This window comes from Saccopteryx bilineata, chromosome 2 (assembly GCF_036850765.1).
Source record: "Saccopteryx bilineata isolate mSacBil1 chromosome 2, mSacBil1_pri_phased_curated, whole genome shotgun sequence".
NCBI classification, from domain to species: Eukaryota; Metazoa; Chordata; class Mammalia; order Chiroptera; family Emballonuridae; genus Saccopteryx; species Saccopteryx bilineata.
The window spans coordinates 270,239,148-270,261,102 of NC_089491.1; the positions used below are offsets into that span (position 1 = coordinate 270,239,148).

A 21,955-nucleotide genomic window follows, 5' to 3' on the forward strand; every position below is an offset into this window, starting at 1 on the left:
ACTCTGGTAAACCCAGATCTCCCTGTTTGGCCACTTTCTGTCACATCCTCTCCCCTCACACAGCCACTTCTGTCACACCTACTCTCCTCACACAAACTCCTGTCACACCTATTCCCCTCCTCAGCTATTTCCTGTCATACTCACTCCATTCACGGCCAGTCACACCCAGCACTGAATCACCACCACCACCCTTATTGCAGCAGATTTCCCCCCAAAGATGACCAGCACAATATTTCTCATCACACGTGCTATTCTTGCGAGGTGACCTTGACACTCATCTCACAGCATGATCCCACCTGCTGGCCCCTCCCTTTGACCCTGGATGGAACTTTGTGACCGCCTTGACTGGCAGAACAGAAGGTAAGTGACTCTCTGACTTCCAAGGCTAGATCATGGAAACACCTTCCCTTCCACATTGCTCTCTTGGGACGCCACCCCTGGAACCCAGCCACCATGCTGTGAGAGAGCCCATTAAGCCTACACAGAAAGACCCCTTCGAGAAGCCACATGTCGGTGTTTCCGCTGGTAGCTGAGGTCCCAGGCAACAGCCAGCATCGACCACGAGAAGTGTGGGTTGTTGAGTTACCTCCACAGTTTGATAGTTACCTCCAGCTGCAGCCCAGGTATCATGGACTGAAGACAAGCCTATTCAGCTGGGTATCATCTCATTTCCTATTTTACAGATTCTGTGAGTATAAACAGTTGTTTTGCCTCGCTTAGTTTTGGTTTGGTCTATTACACAGCAATAGATGACTGCTATATGAACCAACCCATACAGTCACACATCTTAAGAAATGTCTTAACACCTTCCATTCCTCACAGACCCATCAAAGGGGCCCAGCGTGAGAGTCAGGTCAATGGATCTGAGCACAGTGACAAGAACTTCTCTCAAAGAAAGCCATGATCAGCTTCCACCTTATATGCCTCTTTGGTCAGCTCTCTGCAGCCTCAAGTTCTCCAAGTACCTGCTGTGTGCAGGGGTAGAAAGGGCGCAGCAAACCACCACCCTGGAGCCTAGTGTCAGCGGCGAGAACACAGGAAGCCCCACAGTATGGCTGAGCAAGACCTATGACTGGTTCAGGACAGAGCTAGGCTCAGATCCACCCAACTCCCAGTGAAGTGGCTTGCCTCTCATTAGCAAGGTGCTTAATTAGGGCAGCTCATCTCTATATCTCAGAGAGACAAATCATGCTCTGACCCAAGCCCACTTGCCTGCTGGTGGCCAGGCCAACCCCAACCCACTAAAAGGGTATCCCGGGTAGGATACAAGGGAGTAGGCACTGATGGAACAGCTAAGGCAGGGAAACCACGGATATGGATGGGGTAAGCTGCCTTTCTTGGAATGCCCCCAACCTTAGCAGCCAGAGGGCACAGGAGCTGGACCAGAGTTTCTCTCCTCCTGGCTCTGGGGAGGCAGAAGGCCTCAGAAGGCCTCACCTACCATGAAAAGCCAAGATGTTCTGCTCTGCTTGGAGAATAATTTTTTTTTTCCAGAGATGAATTTCACAAAGTAGGCCATAGGCCATGAGACCAACCGAATTACTTGCAGAGGCTGAGGGGGATGCCCTCCAAGGGATGGCGCTGGCTCATAGAGGTTTCCAGGCTGCTAGCCCAAGGAGCTGAGGGTTCAGCTCCACCAAGACGTGAAGGGCAGGAAACACACCCGCTCCTCCCAGTCTCTGACTGGTCACCAGCTCTAACCTGGGCCCCTGGGATCCTGACACCCCAGCTGCTTGTTAGTGCCCACTCTGAGAATCCTAGCGCAGGCTCCCTGCCAGTTAGCACTGACCATGGAGAGAAAAGCATTGTCATGTAAGACCTTTACAAGGTAAACACGCACATACTGTAGCCCCTTCCTAACTATACATAGTCTGTGCTTTGGGTATTCACAGAAACAACAAGAGGCAAGAGAGCCTACAACACAGACTCTAAAGTCAGAGTACCCGGCTCTGCTGAGTGACCTTGGTCAAGTCACTTTCTGTGCTTCAGCTTCCCCCTCTACAAAGTGGGAATATTAATAGTGTCTGCACCATAGAGTTGTTATGGTAATTAAATCATTTAAGTGATGATATTTAGGAAGCACTTTAGAGTTGTGCTTGGCACACAGCCTCCCTTAATACACGTTTATTAAATGAAAAATAAGTTAAAAACGAAAAAGCAAAACTTCAGAGCTACTCTCATTCCTAAATGATTATGTAAATTCTGCCCATGTCTGGAGTGGCTACACTGAGGCCAGAGGAGACAATCATCTCTATGCTAGCCAAAGTCAGCAAAGTTCCTACATCAGCTAACACAGGTCTACGGGGGCCACACAGGGAGCATTATTGGAACAACTGGGCTCAGTGTGGGTTGTACAAAATAAGAAACCTACCCTCCACTCCCAGCTCAGCTGACTGCTGCCTTGCATGAAATACAGGCCCAGGAATGCCTGTTCTTCTGCTGAAGAGAAGCCAGATATCTGATCAGAGCACCAGGCCTTCAGCCTTCACCGAGTACCACACCAGTTACTGCAGCCGGGAGGTACAGCAATGAGCTCACCATCTAGGGGAGATCACCAAAGAACCAAGGATTCACCTGGTGGCCTGAAAAGCAGCCCTGGCCAGGGATGTGTATGTAGGACATACAGGATGGTGCCCAACCCAGCACAGAGTCAGGGAAGGAGGGCTCGGGCCAGGATAGAACAAGGGGAACCATGATCCAGACAGAGGGAACAGCAAATGCAAAGGCTGGAAAGTGTGAGGAGTAAAGCAGTTTGGGGTTAAGGGAGGATGCAGGGGTTTGAGGAGTAAGACACAGAGCTGAGGTTAGGGACTATGGAAGCCGCTGGTAGATTTCTACATGCCAAAAACTCCTGGGGCAAAATCCCAACCCTACTGGGAAAATGCTGTGTGCCTACAGAAAGCTCCTGAACTTCTCTGGGCACCAGTGGGATACCACATTGCTCTCACTGGAGCCAGTGTGAACCCCTTCAACAGCCCCAGAAAAGCCATTTGGAAATGGCCCCTTTGAAGGAAGAAAATTCCTTAATCATATGCCTCCATCCCCTTACCCGGAATCATCTCTCCTACTGCCAAGGTGACAGGTAACAGGGAGCAGGCACAAGGGCAGGTGACAGAGTGACATTTAAGGAGCACCTGGTATGTGCCAGATTCTGTGCTAGGCCCTTCACATGAATTATCTCATTTCTTCCACATCATGACCCTCTGAGCTATATGCCCATTTCACAGATAAGAAAACTGAAGCACCCAAAGGGGCAGTCCCCTGGCTACATCACACAGAGATAAGAAGAGTTAGGAGCCCCACTCTGCCCCTGCACCAAGCTACCATTCTGGGTTTTCCCTCTGAGGGATTAATTCCGGGCTCGGAGAGATGGGCAGGTGCAGTGGCCAATTCAAAGGAGGCAGTTCCACCAGCTGGCCCTGCATTGCCCCATGTCACCTCCACTGCAGTGAAATCAATACTTGGGGGGCCGTGTTTAGCTTTGGGGAAATCATTAAATGCTACATCAAACTAGTAAAAAAATAACTGCATGGCAAGGAGGCATTAGAAGGAGTTGCTGCCTGGGAGTGTATGCACAGAAACGTACAAATAAATGCACTAAGTCGTACACACAAAGACACACACTGACGCACATATGACACACTCAGGACACTCAGAAGAACACAAAGAAATACTCAGACACACATGCATGCAGAAACACACTAAAATACAAACACAAGGACACAGACACATAAATGTGCAAAGACCCACAAACATACTCAAAGACAGGCACACACAAAGATGCAGCTAACATAAATACCACCACATGACATTCACATCCATCCTCATTTGTTTATTTGACTGAGACTTTTTGTGGGCCTACTATGTATTCAGCCCTCTTCTGGTGTAGGGTACAAGTTGTCATGTTCCTTCATGGAGCTCACAGTTCCCAGAAGGAGGCAGTTAATCAACAATCCAAGAACTACATCAGATACTCTCTGTTGTCAGTACAACAGAGATGGGGTCTACCGTCTCAGGGGAAAGCAGGAAAGTTGTCCCAAGAAAATGACTGAGCAAACTCCCAGGGTCTAGGCATTGACAGGGGGGGCATGTGGGAAGCGTGTCCCAAGCAAGAGGGAGTAAGTCAGGCACAGAGACATATGATGCAGAGGAAAATGAAAGAAAACGTGTCTAGAACATGCAAGGCACAGGGAAAATAGCTCAAGATCAAGGTCAAGAACACAGAACATACTCGAATTAGACTAATATAAATCCAAAACCAATCATACTAAGTTAAGATGTATATGGTAAACCCTAGAACAACCACTAAAAAAAAAACCTTCAGGCCCTGGCCGGTTGGCTCAGCGGTAGAGCTTCGGCCTGGCGTGCGGGGGACCTGGGTTCGATTCCTGGCCAGGGCACATAGGAGAAGCGCCCATTTGCTTCTCCACTCCCCCCTCCTTCCTCTCTGTCTCTCTCTTCCCATCCCGCAGCCAAGGCTCCATTGGAGCAAAGATGGCCCGGGCGCTGGGGATGGCTCCTTGGCCTCTGCCCCAGGCGCTAGAGTGGCTCTGGTCTCGGCAGAGCGACCCCCCCCCGGAGGGGCAGAGCATCGCCCCCTGGTGGGCAGAGCGTCGCCCCTGGTGGGTGTGCCGGGTGGATCCCGGTCGGGCGCTAGCGGGAGTCTATCTGACTGTCTCTCCCCGTTTCCAGCTTCAGAAAAATACAAAAAAAAACCAAAAACAAAAACAAAAAAAAACCTTCAAAAATATAATTTATTTATTTATTTTTTAACATTATTTTTTTACCTTTTTTTATTTTTATTTTTTATTTTATTTATTAATTTTTAGAGAGGAGAGAGAAAGGGAGAGAGAGAGAGAGACAAAGAGGGAGAGAGAGGAGAGAGAGACAGAGAGAAGGAGCTGGAAGCATCAACTCCCATATGTGCCTTGACCAGGCAAGCCCAGGGTTTCAAACCGGCGACCTCAGCATTTCCAGGTCAACGCTTTATCCACTGCGCCACCACAGGTCAGGCCTCAAAAATATAATTTAAAAATCACTATTAGCCTGGCCTGTGGTGGTGCAGTGGATGGGGCGTCAACCTGGAACACTGAGGTCACCAGTTCAAAACCCTGGGCTTGCCTGGTCAAGGCACATACAACAAGTAAGCAATGAACAACTAAAGTGAAGCAACTATGAGTTGATGCTTCTTGTTCCCCTCCCCTCTCTGTCTCCCTCTATAAAATCAATCAATAAAAAATCTTTTTAAAGGATCATTAATAAAAGTAAAAGGCTAAACATTAGAAAATGATCACACATTGCAAAAGAAAGCATTAAAGGAGGAATAGAGTAACAAAAAAGATATGAGATAGAGAGAAAGGAAAATGGCAAATGTACATCCAAACTATATCAATAATATTAAACATAAATGGGTTACACAATCCAATCAAAAGACAGAGATTTCCAAGACTGGATAAAAAGATAAAAAGATCCACATATACACTGTCTATAGGAGACACACTTTAAATTCAAAGACACAAGCAGACTAAAACAAAAGACTGGAAAAAGATATATTATGCAAACAGCAACCATAAGAAATTGGGAGTGGCTATGCAGATATCAGACAAAATAGACTTTACCAAAAAAAATTACTAGAAATGAAGAGGAACACTTTATAATGACAAAAAGGTCAATCCATTAGGAAGATATAAGAACTAAAAATATACATGCACCTAATAACAGAGCACCAAAACACATGAATCAAAATTGTCAGAAATTAAGGGAAAACAATTCAATAACAGAGACTTCCATATCTTACTTTTAATAGTGGATAGAACAACTAGACACAAATTCAACAAGAAAATAGAAGACTTGCAACACTATAAACCAAAAACAATGGCCCCTGCCCTTCAAAAAAGGAGGGCAGGAGCCACCCCATGCTGAGCCTGGAAGGTCACACTGGGGCCTTTGTCCCAGAGGCAATGGAGAGCCATTGGAAATGGTTTGTAACAGGGTTTTTTTTGTTTTTTTAATTTTTTTTTTTTCTGTATTTTTCTGAAGCCGGAAACGGGGAGAGACAGTCAGACAGACTCCCGCATGCGCCGGACCGGGATCCACCCCGCATGCCCACCAGGAGGCGAAGCTCCGCCCCTCCGGGGCATCGCTCTGTTGCGACCAGAGCCACTCTAGCGCCTGGGGCAGAGGCCAAGGAGACATCCCCAGCGCCCCGGCCATCTTTGCTCCAGTGGAGCCTCGGCTGTGGTCTGCGGGAGGGGACGAGAGAGACAGAGAGGAAGGAGAGGGGGAGGGGTGGAGAAGCAGATGGGCGCTTCTCCTGTGTGCCCTGGCCGGGAATCGAACCTGGCCGTGACTCCTGCACGCCAGGCCGACGCTCTACCACTGAGCCAACCGGCCAGGGCCTGTAACAGGTTTTTAATTATCTCACTATCTGCCATGTGTCAAAAAGAGTTTGGGAGGCCATAGTCAGTACAGGGATGCACTTTGGGAGACCAAAGTCCAGGAAGAACTGATGAAGGCATGGGTCCAAGAGCCAAAGGTAGAGACAGAAGTGGGGGAGGGGATGTGTGAGCTATCTAAGAGGTAAAATCCCCATCAGTACAGGGAGAAAGAGGTGGTTGGGGCAGATGGGTCAAGACCTGGTATGAGGAGAGTCAGGTTTTGAATATCTTGAGTAGGACATAGCTTTGAGACAGACATTCAAGAAATGTCAAGGAGGCTGTTGAGTCGATAGGTCTGAAGCCCTGAGATAGAAAGGGAGAGGAGGCCACACAGAGTGTGAGGGTGAGAGAGAAGACATGAATTTGAGAGTGACTGACAAATTTAGATGCCAGCAAAGGAGAATGGGCATGGAAAGAAGGGAGGTGGGGGCCGGAGGGAGGATGAAAACAAAGAGAATGTAGCATGGGGGAGGGCCAATGGGAGCCAACAGGGGAAGCTCCTTTGGGGGTGGGGAGGAGCTGGCTAGTGCATGGCCAGGAGATAGAGAAATGGAGATAGTGTGTGAGCCAGACATTCTAGAAATGTGGCTGTAAAGGGAAGGAGCATGCAGGGTGGAGGGTTCCTCTGCCCAGCCTTCTTAGGAAAGGGAATGAAGGTCTCACCTCCTCCATGCACCCTGTGCCTCAGTTTCCTCTATACCCAGCACCTGGCACTGTGCTGGGCCCATAGCGCATGCTCAGTAAATATTTGCAATTTGCTGAATACACATCAGGTTCAGAGCAAAGACTATAGCCAGAATAGACTGGATATGCCAGGGAGTGAAGCGACATCTGAGTCCCAGCGCCATTCGGGACCTAGTCCTGGCTCCGAGTCTTTGCTTCCAGAAACCAGAGCAAATCGGGAAAGTTCCTTCACGAAAGGAAAGAGCTTATGGAGCCAGATATGAAATGTAGAGTGGGGCTGATAAGGCCAAGGACTGTGGGACTGGACTCAACTGTTTAAAAAAAATTCTGAAAAACTTTTTTAATAAACTCTACAAGTCTATCCCTTTCCTTCTTTATCAACGACACAATTTATTGACCAGAGAGGCCATATTGACTAAATAAATCTTGATAATGACCAAGGCAGCAATCAATACCTGCTTATTATCAGCCCAGGCTGAGAATTCCATCTTGTGGAACGAAGGCATGACGACAGGGCGCACCACGTGGCCCTGGACTCCGGCAGGTGGGCTGCGATGGATGGGAAAAAGCTGGATGGCGCTCATTTTCCAGAACAGGAGATGGGAATCTTTCTGGTGTTAATTAACCACTCCACCCCATGCCTCTCAGGCTTGTGGGTCTAGATTCATTTCCATGAGTTGAAAAGTGTGGTAAGAGGCTTTTAAAAATTTTAAAGGGAAAAATACAAGCATAGTGACTACCTACGACAAAGCCCACAGGGGAGGCAGGGACATGGGTAGCCAACAGACTGGGTTTCAGTCCAAGCTCTGCTGCTTGCTGGCAATGTGGCCTTGGAATCAATCTGCTGTGCCTCAATCTGCTCAATAGTAAAATGGGAGAGTAGTGGTTTCCTATGCCTAGGGTTGTTGTGAAAATTGAATATTTGTTAAGGGTTCTAAACACTGTCTGGCATGCAATAAAGGTCCAATAGCTATTCGTTGAAGAACCGCCAGGCCTCCTTGTGCAGAGACTTCCTTCTTACATTCCAAGGCCTACAAAAGCCAGGCCTGGCCTGGCCTAGTCCGGCCAAAGCCAGTCCAGTGGCATCTGGAGAGACCTGACCTTCTGTTCAGTGTGTCTCTGCAAGGAGCCAATCTGCCAGGCTGTGGGTTGAGTGGCTGGGCTGTGGGACTCTGGCATTTGCTAATGAAGGCTGGTGTTCAGACTCCTGTACTTGTTGGGCGCAGTGGAGGTCCTTGTGCCTGGCTGGACTTCATGTCAGCTTCTCTCATCTGATACTTAAGTAGCCAGAGCTGCAAACAATTATCTGGCCTCCACTCAGATTTGGGCACCTCTGAGATGACAGATGAGGCCCAGGAGGCAAATGACAAACAACAATATTAATGATAATAATAATAAAAGTAATAATAGCCCTCTTTGTTTCCTGGGATCGGTCATCCATGTTCCAGGTCCTGGGCTAAGGGCTCTCCATGCTTCACCTCATTAAACCCTCCATAATCTCCCTATGAGGAAAAGGATGTATTTAATTCCCATTTTATTACAGACAAAAAAACTGAGGCTTAAAAAAGTCTAGCGAGTTGACCAAGGCCTTCCAGTTAGGAAGCAGCAAGACAGGTCCAAAATAAGGTCTGACTGCTCCAACTCCATGATCAAAATCATTGCTGGTGCTGCTCCCCTGACAACTGAAGTTCAACAGGAAATACCCTCACATTTTAATGATTATTGAGACATAAAGATATTATCACTATTGATAACAACAGTCACCATTTAGGAAAAGCGTTCAGCATGCTCAACCCTAGACTAAGTGTATATCTTGCATTGTCATTGTATTTTTCACACCCTTGAAGAAAAGTCCTTCTATCTCCAAATGATCATAAAATAGAAGCTTTCTAAGATCAGGAACTTGGTCAGTTTTGTTCACTGCTGCACCCCCCAACCCCTCATGCAGCACCTAACACATAGCAGGTGCTAGATAATGCTCATTAAATGCGCAAATGAATGACCTGTCTCAACACCCCAGGGAGATCCCATTTGAGTCAGAAAAACTGAGGCTGAGAAAGGAGCCATCAGCCACAGAGAAAAGGGGAGACTTCAATCCTGGTGTTTCACCCTATTATAAACCAGAGTTCCCTGGGGGTGCTGAAAAGGCAAGCTCCTCAACTCTGGCATCACTATCCAGAGACCTTCTGTCCTTTTTAAATGCCTGCTGGGCTGATCAAGTGGGCCCATGAACCAGGCATTTTAGAATAATGGTCATCTGGGTCCAAACACCTTAACTAGCTGGCTGTGTCCCCCGCAGCAGCTGTCCACGGGCTGCAGGGACCTGCTTTGAGCTGTAACGGAGGCCACCAAACCATTGCTAATGGCCCACAGCCTGACGGCAATTAATTAATGGATTTATTAATTAGGATGGGAGCCACCTCCCAGGCTAGAATTGGGGTCACCAGTTTCTAAAGAGAGGATGACAGAGCTAAAGATAAACCCTTATCCACCATGAGCTTGAGGCTGGGGCCCAATTCCCAGATGGGTGTGGAGTGAGCAACTTTTAAGAGCCAATAAAGAGTGAAAGGTCTGGGGTCTGGGAAGAGCCAAGTCCCCAAGGGCCACTCCCCCAAGGCAAAATAAGGCAGCTGCCCCACCTCACCCTTCCCTGTGGAATTATCTACTCCATTATGCAAGTGTTTATTGGGAGGGAGGAAGATAGTAAACAAATAAACACACATCAGGTAAAGCAGTGTAAGGAGATGGGGGCAGGGAATTTTGGAAAGAGGTTAGGGAGGACCTCTCTGAAGAGGTGATATTTAAACAGAGGACTGAGCTACAGAGATGCCTGGAAAGAATTTCCCAGCAAGTGCAAAGGCCCTAAATTTTGAACATACTAGTGTGTTCAAGAAACAGTGAGGAGGCCAGAGTGGCTTGAATAAAAAAGGGAAGAGTGGCAGAAGATGAGAGCAAGAGATAATGAGGGGACAGGGACAATAAAAGGAAGGAGGGATGTCATCACGCAGGACCTATGGGCCAAGTAAGAACAGGCAACCAGGAAGAGGCAATGCTGAGAGTGACAGCTCCCGAGGTTCCCAATAAGACACAGCAGGTACCAAAACTGAGTACCTCCTATGTACTGGGTACACTGGTTGATGTTCAAATCTCAATTCATCATTCTGTAGGAGAGTGTGGTCCTCTGAGAAGCAGACACAGAAGCAGGATTAAAAGGCACAGGGACATTGGAGTCAATGCCTTAGACCCTTGGAAAGGGAGCTAGAGGGAAGAAGGAAAGGAGAGAGGAAAGATAAGAAGGAGGGGAGGGAGGAAGGGAGGATAATAGAAGCATCCTAGATTGCTCAGAAGTACAGAGCCAGTAGAGTAGTCCCACGTGACCCTAGAATAAGTCCACTTTAGACCAACACTAAGTCCCGTGCCAGGACTGGATGTCTGAGAGCAGAATCTGGAGCCAATGGTCAATCATTCTCCTGTAATCAGAAATCTGCAAGGCACCTTCTCATGGCCACCTCTGGGAGGTACCATTACTATACCCATCTTACAGACAAGAAAACCAAGTCTCAGAGAGGGGAACTAACTTGCCCAAGGACATGTAGTCAGGAAGGAACAGAACTAGGATTTGAATCCTGGCTTCCCTGTGCATGATCATGAGAAAGCAAGAGGAAATGGGCAAAAGGCACTTTGCAACAGGGCAAGAATTGGGTTCAGTATCTTGTTGAAAAATAAAAGTAATATTTAAGGCTTTTATGGTATTTGACAGTTTATCAAGTGCCCACTAAGACAGTGTTCACTCTGAACTATGCACATGCTAAACAACCTTATTGTATGCTCCAACCTTACCCCAAATTGACAGATGGTAAGAGTGAAGATGGAGATGTGTCCAACAGCCCACTCAGAAACTTCCTTTCTTCAGTTTCTTGCACGCTCTATTCTTCTACACACCTGAGTCTTAACAGATGCTATTTCATCTGCTGGGATGCTTCTCTGACTTTATCCTTGAGATCTTGACTGAAGGGTCACGTCTTCCAGAAAGTACCTCAGAATCTAATCCCAACATGTGACTACACACCAGTCTGTCCTGTGTATCCACTTCCTCCATTGTTCGTGGGCTCAGTGAGAACTGGCACTCTGCCTTCTTCATTCACATATCTCTAGTATATAATTATTAGTTATAACATTGATGCTATTTATTAATGATTATCATTTACATAACCATTAGTCATAAAAATTATTTTTAAAACAATGATTATTAGTTACAATTATTAATTATACTGTGAGTGGTGAACATACATTTCCAGAGTGAAGGACAATAGCAATTATTATTATTATTAACATTATATAGCATTTCTACATGCTGGGCTCAGAGCTCAGTATTTCACATGCATTATTTTTTTTTTTTTTTTTTTACAGAGACAGAGAGAGAGTCAGAGAGAGGGATAGACAGGGACAGACAGACAGGAACGGAGAGATGAGAAGCATCAATCATTAGTTTTTCATTGCGCATTGCGACCCCTTAGTTGTTCATTGATTGCTTTCTCATATGTGCCTTGACCGTGGGCCTTCAGCAGACCAAGTAACCCCTTGCTCGGGCCAGTGACCTTGGGTCCAAGCTGGTGAGCTTTTTTTTTTTTTGCTCAAACCAGATGAGCCCGCGCTCAAGCTGGCGACCTTGGGGTCTCGAACCTGGGTCCTCGGCATCCCAGTCTGACGCTCTATCCACTGCGCCACTGCCAGGTCAAGCTCATATGCATTATTAACTCACTTATCCCCCACAATAATCTTAAGGAGGCGATACTATTATTATTCCCATTTTACATATGAGAAAACTGAGACTCAGAAAGGTTCGGTGACTTACCCAAAGTCACACAGCCATTAAGTGGCAGAACTGGGACTTGAACCCAGCCCAGCTCGCTCCAGAGTCCACAATTAATGTCTTTGGGAGTATGAGGGAACAGAGCTTGGTTCTGCAGCCCTCACTCATTATACCCCGTCGGGCACCTGGATTCACCAGCACACATAAAGGACAACAGGCACCCTAAGTAGGTTCCCCCAGCATAGGGCCTCTGACTGACCGCCTCACTCAGGGAAAGCTGCCCCCAAACGGCCACCCTGGTGACCCTTGTGGTCTCCCCGTCTGCGGCACCCACGCCCCAAACAGCCAACTGGACAAGTCAATCGACTGTAATGGTTCCCGGGGAGCTATTTACCCCGTCCAGTTTGAGCAACGGTGGCTTGGAGAATCTTAAGCACTCTTCGGCTCCGGGCATCTCGGGCAGACGACCAGCTCGGGCCAAAGAGGCCGAAGGATTGATTTTTCTTTCTTCCTTTCTTTCTTTTTAATGACAAATGCGTATCCAGGAATTACTGTTTCATTTGGCTGAACTAAAGGACGGCAGAGGCTGGAGGCGGAGGGGGTAGTGAAGAGACTGGGAAGGAAAGAAGGGACAGGCACAGCCCACTTTGGGGGAAACCGAGCCTCTGCAGAGACAGCAGGCTTTGTGCTCCCCTAATCATACAACTTCATGGAGCTAGTCAAGGGCCTTGCTTTTTTTCTAGAAATGCAGCCTCTTCTGACACTAGGCCCTTGCAGAAAGGCAGACAGTGGCTTCACCAGCTACATTCCTTGTGATCTGCCTCACAATCCCTACATCGGGCCTGACCCACTGCAGACCTTTAACCCAGGCCTTATCACTGGCTGTTCCCTCTGCTTGGCATGCACAGTATGGTCAGAACTCTCCATTTATTAAGGACAATGGCCCTCTGGATGTCATAGGTACCATCTCCCGTGTTTTAAATGCTGACAACTTATATACAGTGCTTTAAAATATTGCACTAATCTAGACAGGCATGTCTATGGGCCAGACACAGCTCCCAGTCTGCAACCTCTGTGGTCAGAGCTCCCAAAATACAAGACATTACATATAATATTAGCACTATGCTAATTCGTAAGCCTCAGTGGAGTGACAGAATAGAGAAAAGTTGCCAAGAAAGCTTGGAAACAGCCTGGAGGGCCAGCAAGTTCTCTGAGCTGCTGTTTGGTTTTCTCACCCCTCTCTCACTCTCTACAGTTACTGGCCAATACAGTAAAGAAGAACTTATAGAACAAGAACTGTGGGCCTAGCACGGTGCCAAGCACTTCTATGTTCAAGTTGTTTAAATCTTCAAGAACGACCTACCTGACCTGTGGTGGCACAGCAGATAAAGTATCGACCTGGCATGCTGGGGTCACAGGTTCAAAACCCTGCGCTTATCCGGTCAAGGCCCATATGGGAGCTGATGCTTCCTGCTTTCCCGCCCCCCCAAGCTCTAAAATGTATTTAAAAAATGACCCAAAGTGGGGAGACTACAATTAGTCCCATTTAAAGACAAGGAAAGCAAGGTTCAGAGAGGTTAAGTGACCTATCCAAAGTCACACAGCTAACAAGTGACAGTCAGGACTAGAGGCCAGGAAGAGCCGCCACACTGTTCTGACTCCTTGTTATTTTCCTCCTGAGAAAAAGAGTAACAAACAAATTTCTGAAACTAAGTTTGATCCATCTTAATACTCTAAACTAAAAAGTGAAAAACTTCAGCCATGCCACACCTTGACAGGTATCACATAGAATAGTAGACCAGGGTCAGCAAAAGATGGACCTCAGGTCAAATCTGGCCCTCTGCCTGTTTTATTTAAATATTTTTATTGGAATACAACCAGGTTCATTCATTCTTATTGTTGACTGCTATTTTCATGCTACAGTGGCAGAATGGAACAACAGAGACCATACAGCCCACAGAGCCTAAAGTACATTATTATTAGGACACTTTACAGAAAAAGTTTGTCACCCCTAATGGCAGGCCTAGATGGTTTCCTTGGGTGTCTACAGAGAAGCACACCCTGAGAAGGCTACAAGATGAAAACCCTCGGGGGACACACTGTCCTCAGTGATGCAGAAGCACAGGTGCATGTTAAAGGGGCAAAGGAGTTTTGGAAGTTTCTTTAGCCTGAGTGGTCTTGATATTTAGGCTAAAATGAAATGAAATGAAGGAGCCAGCTTGGGAGGATCTGGAGAAGAAGAGTCCAAGAGAGAGAAGGAACTGCAAAGGTCCTGAGGTAGGAACATGTTGATATGCTTGAGGAACAAAAAGAAGGCCGTGGTGACTGGAGCACAGTGAGTGAGGGGAGACAGGCTGGAGAAAGCCAGAGAGACACCAGGGGAACAGATCATGTGGATGGAGCCTTTAAATCAGGGGAAAGGACTTTGGGTTTTAATTTAAGTATGACAGGAATTTACTGTTCCTATCTTATGAAACACTACAAACCATTTTTGTGAAGGGCTCATCAAGGCTTAGAAACTAAATAACACCAACCTAGGCATAATTTCTTGTCTCAAAAATTTGCTTAAAATGTCAGTAGTACCCCATCACCACCACAACAGGCCCCAAGGGTCACTAGAAGACAGTACGTTTAACTGGCACACAAGTATGTCAGCGCCTTTACAACAACCCAATTTGGCAGACCGGATGGGCACAGCCAGCCTGTGTGATAGATTGAGAAATGGGAGACCTGGGATGTTGGGTGATTCACTAAGGAGTGCTAGAAGCACACAGACTAGAGGTCTTCAGGCTTTGCCTTCTGCCAATTACCTCCACGTTCCCTGACACTTGTCATAAATAAAGAGCACCCCCCTCCCCAGAGAGAAAAATCAAACAGAAGATTGGACCCTGAATCCCAAAGCCAGGGACAAAGGCAGGTCACCACCTCAGTTCCCTTCCCAGGCTCAGCTTCTGAATTAGATCACCGGAAAGCTGCCAGAAATTCAGCACTTTCAGAAAGCAGTAGAAAAAACCACATTTTCTGGGCGGCCACATCTACCATCATCAGGACCAAATTTAGCACCAGAGAAGGTAGGGTCATGTTTGAAATCCCATGTGCTGGAAGCAAGGTTACCACAACACAATGTCATTTGCAGACACTATCCTCTTTTTAACAGGAGAGGAGAAGGAGGAAGGAATGAAGGAATGAAGGAACTGAGGGAGGGAGGAAGGGAGGAAATAGGAAATCACCACCACCATCAGAAAAGCTGTTCCTCTAGTCAAAATAGCGTGATGCTCACCTGAAATAACGCTATCCACGTTCTCTTAATTTTCTACAGTGAATTCAGGCATTAATAAAAGAAACTTAGAGAACTCCAACAGCAAAGGCAGACGGGGATGAGATGTTGCTTGTTTTTTGTCTAGCATGCAAAAAGAGAGCCAATCTTTGGGAAGCAATTTTTGCAGAGTTGAAAAACCAGAATTTTGGGATGCCCAGAAAAGACTGCTGGGTTCCTTAAATAAATCCTCAACACCTGTTTCTGGCTCTTTCTACAGAAAAGGCCCACAGGGCGTGGGTTCTGATGATTTGGAGAGGCATATGGAATGGGGTCACCCACTGGTTGGACTTATAAGGGTCCAGGGGGCTGGCCAATCCTTTGGCTTTTTATTCATAGAGCTGCTGCTAGAAATCTCCCTTCACCCTATGCCCCCCACCTCTCCTTGTCCTCTCTTCCCACAGCCCTTGCCTAATGCTAACCAGTCTCATGGGCCTAGACCATGCCAAGCCCGTGCCCAGTCTGCTCATAGCTCCCTGCCCTGGCAGTGATTCTACTACGGTGACGTTTCCAAAGTTAGGTTTCCGCCAACAGGGCTGATAGCTTATTTACTGCTGTCATCTATAGAAAGAGGAATTTTGACACATTGTTAAATGATAGCACATTTAGATAAGTCAAGCTGTCAGAGACTCTAATGGATGTCTAAACTCTCTGTGGCTGATATGTAAAATTTATGCACTTCAGAATATCATAAGGTTATAATATTTTAATCACATCCACACTCTTCTCTAAACTTTGAGCAGGGAGAAAAACATTCCATCAAGCCCCATCTCCCGTGCGCCAAGAAATTGATTGAGCCTTCCCAGAAGTTTCTCCAAATTCTTCAAAGAAGTCTCTCCAAACTCCTTATAGAAGTCCAGCCTATCTCACTAGCTCTGTTGATCTTCCTCCTAAATCCTCATATTTCAAGCAGAATTTGCCTCTTCCTCCAAAACTCACATGATATGATCCCTCCTGCCAAGCTCTCTCCTCCCCAGAAACAGATATGCATTTGGACAGGGCACCCTCATTTTGACTAGCTGCCCTCAATTCTTGTTAACTTGATTAACCCTCTTCAAGGGGAGAGAGAGAGAGAGAGAGAGAGAGAGAGAGAGAGAGAGAGAGAGAGAATGGACCCAGAGCATCATAAAAAAAAGTGGCAAAGTAAAGCAGAAAAGGAAAGTCATAAAGGTATGGAATTCAGTTACGACGATTATACACAGAAAAGCCATAAAAAAATACTGCGTTAGTAATGTTCACTATAAAGCAATCTTATAACCAAATGAAATATGTCCAGCATTATCTTTGGGATAGAATTTTATTTCTTCTCATTTCCTGGACTGTTAGCAGCAGAGCAAAAAGAAGAAAAGGAAGAGGGGAAGCAGTTTCAGGGTCCTAGAATAGGGTACCACATGTCAGAGGATCTTGACCATCATCAGCCCACAAGTCATGGAGACTGTTGACTGACTTCCATCCTAGGAAATTAACCCCGTTGTGTTCAGAGATGGCACTGGAAGGAATAATAACTGGACTGCTTCCATTTTTGAAAAATGTACACTTCCAGAGGGTTGTACGCTGGGCTACTACAAGGTCACCTTTCTTGCCAAGATCAAAGCAGCATCAGCAGCATGGTCTAGCCTGGGGACACTGGCTGCCTTTGCCGCCTCCACCACTTTAATACTTAGCAACCAAACTGCGGGAAACCACTCAACTTGAACAACCAAGAATTGAAGCCGAGCACCTCCTCACACTCACAGGCAGCTGGGCCGTGTGATGAGTGGGCCCAAAGCTTTCAGCCTGTGCAGGACCTGGGGTGGAGGCCCGTCTCTCCTACCTGACTCTCAGAAAGAGCCAGTAGAAGTATCCTATTCTGGTTATCTCCCCTATAAGAGGAAAGTGGGAAGGGGAAAAAATGAAAATAAAAGTGTGGCGTAGGAGTCATTTGCATTATGCACAGGAGATGATCCCAGGCAAAAGTGCTTAGGTTCATAATCCATTTCCAACAAAAATGCCATCAGTGAGAATATGGGGGAAGCTGCAGGCCTGTTGGGCAGGGGAACAACTGACTGAACATATCAGGATGAGGGTGGGGACCACAGCAGATGTGAAGGCTTGTAGGTCTGCACACAGCCACGGCTGCCACATTTATTTCTCTGCTCTCTGGAAGTGTACAGCCATTCAAACTCCCACAGGGGCCTCCTTCCCACTTAATATCCATGTAAATGAGTTTACCCCCTTTCCCTAGAGCCTTCTCCTTTTGTGCCAGATACACCAGCCATTGTCTTAACGAACACCCACACACACCCACACCCACACACACACACACACACCATGTATACACCCTGTGAGAAGACAGGTCTTAGCCCCAGCTCTCCCCATCACCTGAACAAAACCCTGCCACCTTCATCATTTCCAGTTCAAATTTGCTTTTCCACCTAAGTATATTCTAAAACCCTAACAAAGGTTCACAAATCAATGGAACTCCAACTGGAATCAAAATCTGGGTGACCTCAACAGCTCCACAAAGAACCCCTGAGCCAGGAAAAAGAGAGTGAGATTTCAACCCTCCCCCACCGCAGCTCAGAAATCGGCCCCTGGGAACTGCTCCCCCCCTCAGCACCCAGCCCTAGCCCTTCCAGCCCTAGCCCATCCAGCCCATCCAGCCCACCCTGCCGTTCAGCTGCAGGCTGAGCTCCCCAGATTGAAAACGAGTTATCTAATGAAAATTGTGTTAACTGACATTCGGCCAACCGGGAGCAAATACCAGCGCTGTAAATCTCACCGCAGAAATTTTCTTCAGCCCAGAATAACAATAGGACCCTGCGAAGGGCTTTCGCCAGCCCTTCTGGTTCCTCTCCTCTTGTCTGCCACGTTCTTGTCATTCCTTATGTTACAGAACATCAATCATAAATAAAGACGCTGTCCCCCAGCCATGCCCGGGTCTCATTTACAAACATTAGCAGGGAATACGATTACCATTGGCCTTCGTGCCAAGCTCAATGTGCCTGCCCAACTCTCTGTCTCCCCTTCTCTCCCACCCCCCACCCCCCACTCTTCCAGAGAGGCCACTTTAGCATCATTTAAACCAGCAAGCTCAGCTCACAGCCCTGCCTGCCTCAGCTGGCCACCAAACTGAGCCCCAACTCGAGTGTGGACCTGGAATTGCAAGGCACTCGCAGTTATTAACTGCATGCCTGAGTGCCCCGATTTTGTCTCCAGCTCAATGGCTTTGGGGGAGGGGGCGAGCAGGGAGCGAGGGGGGTTAGAGAGCGGAGCTGGGAAGAGGCCAGGAGGAGGCGAGTACTGGAACCACTTATCAGAAGAAACTTAACGAGATTTGCCCACGGATTTTTTTTTTAAGTGGGTCCCTTTTTATCTCCAGACTGCTGCTCTCCCTTTTTCCGAGACTGTCAAGGCCAAGGCAGGATGCTGTAATCGCCCGGTTATCACCATTTCCCTGCCCCTTGTTACCACTGTGTCTGCCAAGGCTCTGGGAGACTCCAGGGTTGGAGGGGGGGGGGCTTATCCGGAGCGTCCTGGGGTACCCCGGAAAGAACAGAGTCTGTGCTTCCAGCGGGTGTTCTCGGAGATCCCACCTCCAATCCCGCCTCCTAGGGGGTCAGCAAAGAACACCCCAACATCTGGGGGAGACTCCCAGAGAAAGGTGGAGTGGGGATTTAGTACTGGGTTTTGGGAGCGAGTTACCCTAGGGAGGGAGGAGATGGGAAAAAGAGAGAAAGAGAGAAGAAAAGCAGAGACTGGAGAGAAGAGAAAAGTGGGGAGAGGCAGAGAGGAAAACAGAAGGCAGAAGACAGCGAGAGAATCTCCCATTTAAAAGTTCCCAAGGGCCGGAGAGCCCGGAGTCACCTGCTCGGCAGTGCTGCTGGCTTTCCAGAGCCCCCGAGGCAGTAGCGCAAACTTGCGCGCGCCTCGGGCCCCTCTCCACCGCCCGTCCCCATCTAGATTTGGCAAGGGGTGGGGGGCGGCAAAGGCAAAAAGCAAAGACGAACCCCGAGAACCCGGCCCGAGAAGAGGTCTGCCGGCGCAGGCAGCCAGTCCGGCGATGGTGGCTGGGGCAGCAGCAGCGGCCCCCGGGTGGCGGCGCGTCCAGGCTGCGCAGCCAGGCGGGCGGCGGCGGCAGCGGCTTAGGTGCCGACGGGCTGCGGGGCGTGGAGCCGCCTCCTCTCCAACCCCGGCTGCCTCCTCCTCTCTCCAACTCCTCCCTGCCCGCCAGCTCCCTCCCTCCCTCCCTCACCCTAGCCCCAGCCCGACGCGGACAGGCACGCGGCGCGCTCCGGCGGCCTCCCCAGGCTCTGCGAAGTTGGGAGGCGCGCAAAGTGCGGCGCGACGGGGGCTGCTGGGGGTCCCGCCAACAGCCCCCTGCCCGGGACCGCAGCCTTTGCCTTCCCCGCGCCCTGTTCGGACGCTCGCCAGCCGGCTTGGTCCCTGGGCCGAGGGCTCACTAGCGCTTCTCCATGGTCGCGGCGGCTAATCGATGATTGAACCGAACAAAGAGCAGCGGCGAGATCAATTCCTAATACCTATCGATGGACAGCGGGCAGCCGAGCCCAGGCGAGCCCCAGCAGCCGCCGCCCGCCGCCCCGGGGCTCCCACCCGCCCTCCGGGGGACCTCCCCAGTGCGCCCAGGGCGCGCCCCAGGGCTCCCCGCGGCCGCGCGGCCGGCGCTGCCCGCACTAACCTGGAGTCGCCGTAGATCAAATCGCTTCCAATATTGAAACATCGATCCCACATTGGCGGCCATCTTGGGGGCTATTCGAGACGCACACACACAAGAGTTTGGCTTTTCTCAATGGCTGCATTCAATATCTGGGCTGGACTCCCCCCAGCCCCGAGGCCGCTGCCGGCCGCTCGGGCTCTGTGCGCCACCGCCCGGGGCCCCTCCGATGCCCCCGGCCTCTTGCCACCCGCTGCCCCTCGGCACCGCCGCCGCCGGGCCCGGGAGCCGTGCGCCCCCCCGACCCCTGGAGGGCGCGGGCGGAGCGCGCCGGGCGGGGAGCTCGGCGCCCGCCCGGGGGAGGCGGCCGAGGATGGGGTGGGAGGGGAGGGGGGAAGGCAGCCTCTCTGAGAGGCGCCGGCGCCGCTGCTGCCCTGACTGCAGCCGGCTCCCGGGCCCGCGAAGCGCTCGCTGCATTTCCCCCCCAAGTCCGGGGTCGGTGTGCCGCGCGATTGCACTTGACTTTGGCTTTTTGCAAACTTATCAATACTGACGTAACGTGCTGATCAATGCAAAGGGAAGTTTGGGAGGGGCGGCTGCGGGAGGCTAGCGCGCGGAGCACTTACCATCCTCCCCGCACCTGTCTACCCCCCACCCGCTGGATTGAATACTCAAAAAAAAAAAAAGTTAATAGTTTGCAATGCATTTTTTTTTCTTTTGCAATCGGAGCACACACAACACGTGCCTCGGGCTGCAGCCGCTCCTTCTCCAGCTTAGGTACCGATCCGAGGGTAGCTGTCCGAAGCTCGGTCTGCCTAGACTCGCGGACTGGCGGGCTCGTGGGAGTCGACCAGCAGGCGGGCGGGTGGGAGCCGCCCGGGGGCGCCACTGAGTCGTGGGAAAAGTCAATACAGCCGAACGCAGTTTTCACGCCATTATGTGTATAGTTATTATTATTGGGGGACAGCTCCTTAGCCAGAGCTCAGGTTTCTTTGAGGGGCGGAGCCGGGGGGGGGGACGTTCAGGTGCTCTGCAATAGGAATTCCTGTTATTTGGGGGAGTCTTTAGTCCAATTATAAGGGTTCCTCACAACTTTAAAATGGGAGGCCCTTTTACTGTTACGATCATTAATGGAGAGGGTTCTTAGACAAACCTCTGGATCGCTTTTCCCCCAAGTGGATTGGTTTTTACTGTTATGAAGGGGCCCTAACCCTGCTGTTAGGGCTCTGGATCCTTAAGGACTACAGAGATTTCTGCTATTGTTATTATTATTCGGGGGTCCTTCGCCCAGCTGGGGACCCCAGGTCCTCGCAGTATAAGGATCCTTATTTTTACTGTCTTTTGGGAGAGGGTCTTTAACCCATCTTTTGCAGTTTCTCAGATGCCAGACAATAAGGTTGACCAGGTTTCTTCTATAGTTTCCCTCTTTTTTTCCCCTATGCAAGCCAGAGGTCCCCAGACCCCTCCCAGCGCCCCCACGACACACACACAGAGGAAACACTCATTCTCCCAACCTCCTCCATCACCAACCCATTTACCCCTCCCACACACACACCCTGGGGACACTTTCCTTCACTCTTGGGCATGTTCCCCTTCCAAATCCCACCCCGCGCACCCTTCCCACCCAAAAAAAAAGCCCGCATTTTTTCTTCGTTTTTTCTGGTTAAAAGATTTGCTTTTATAGACAGCAAATGGAAATTATATTCTCTTTTTATGACCCAGCTTGGACTTCTGACATCACTCTTGGTCTGGGACAATAGATCAATACAGAGGGTTATAAAAAAGATAAAGTTTAGAAGAGTTGTAAAGGAGAGAGAATCGTGATGGATAATTTTGATGATTTTCCAATATCATGTCTTGGAGCACATGCTTCAAGGCAATTAAAGTTCTTAATGTAATGTAAATAATTGTTTCATAAATACTTCAGAAGAAGGTGTGATCTTTCTGAGCAATCACTGGAGCTGTTTAAAAAATGTAATGTGATTTAAACAAGGATACAGTATTTCTGTTACCATCCCCACAGTTGTCCATGAAGTGTGGTAAATGTATTA

The 21,955-nt window shown here is 48.8% G+C and overlaps 1 protein-coding gene across 2 annotated transcripts in view; it reads right to left on the reverse strand.

Moving 5' to 3' along the window:
• Nucleotides 1-20,065, reverse strand: part of CUX2 (cut like homeobox 2) — a 230,326-nt gene extending 210,261 nt beyond the window's left edge. For both annotated transcript variants that reach the window (XM_066260586.1, XM_066260585.1), the window contains exon 1: nt 19,929-20,065. In XM_066260586.1, the coding sequence (XP_066116683.1) occupies nt 19,929-19,991 (63 nt within the window). In that variant the 5' untranslated portion in view covers nt 19,992-20,065. The remainder of the gene's footprint in view (nt 1-19,928) is intronic.
• Between the last annotated feature and the right edge of the window lie 1,890 nt (nt 20,066-21,955).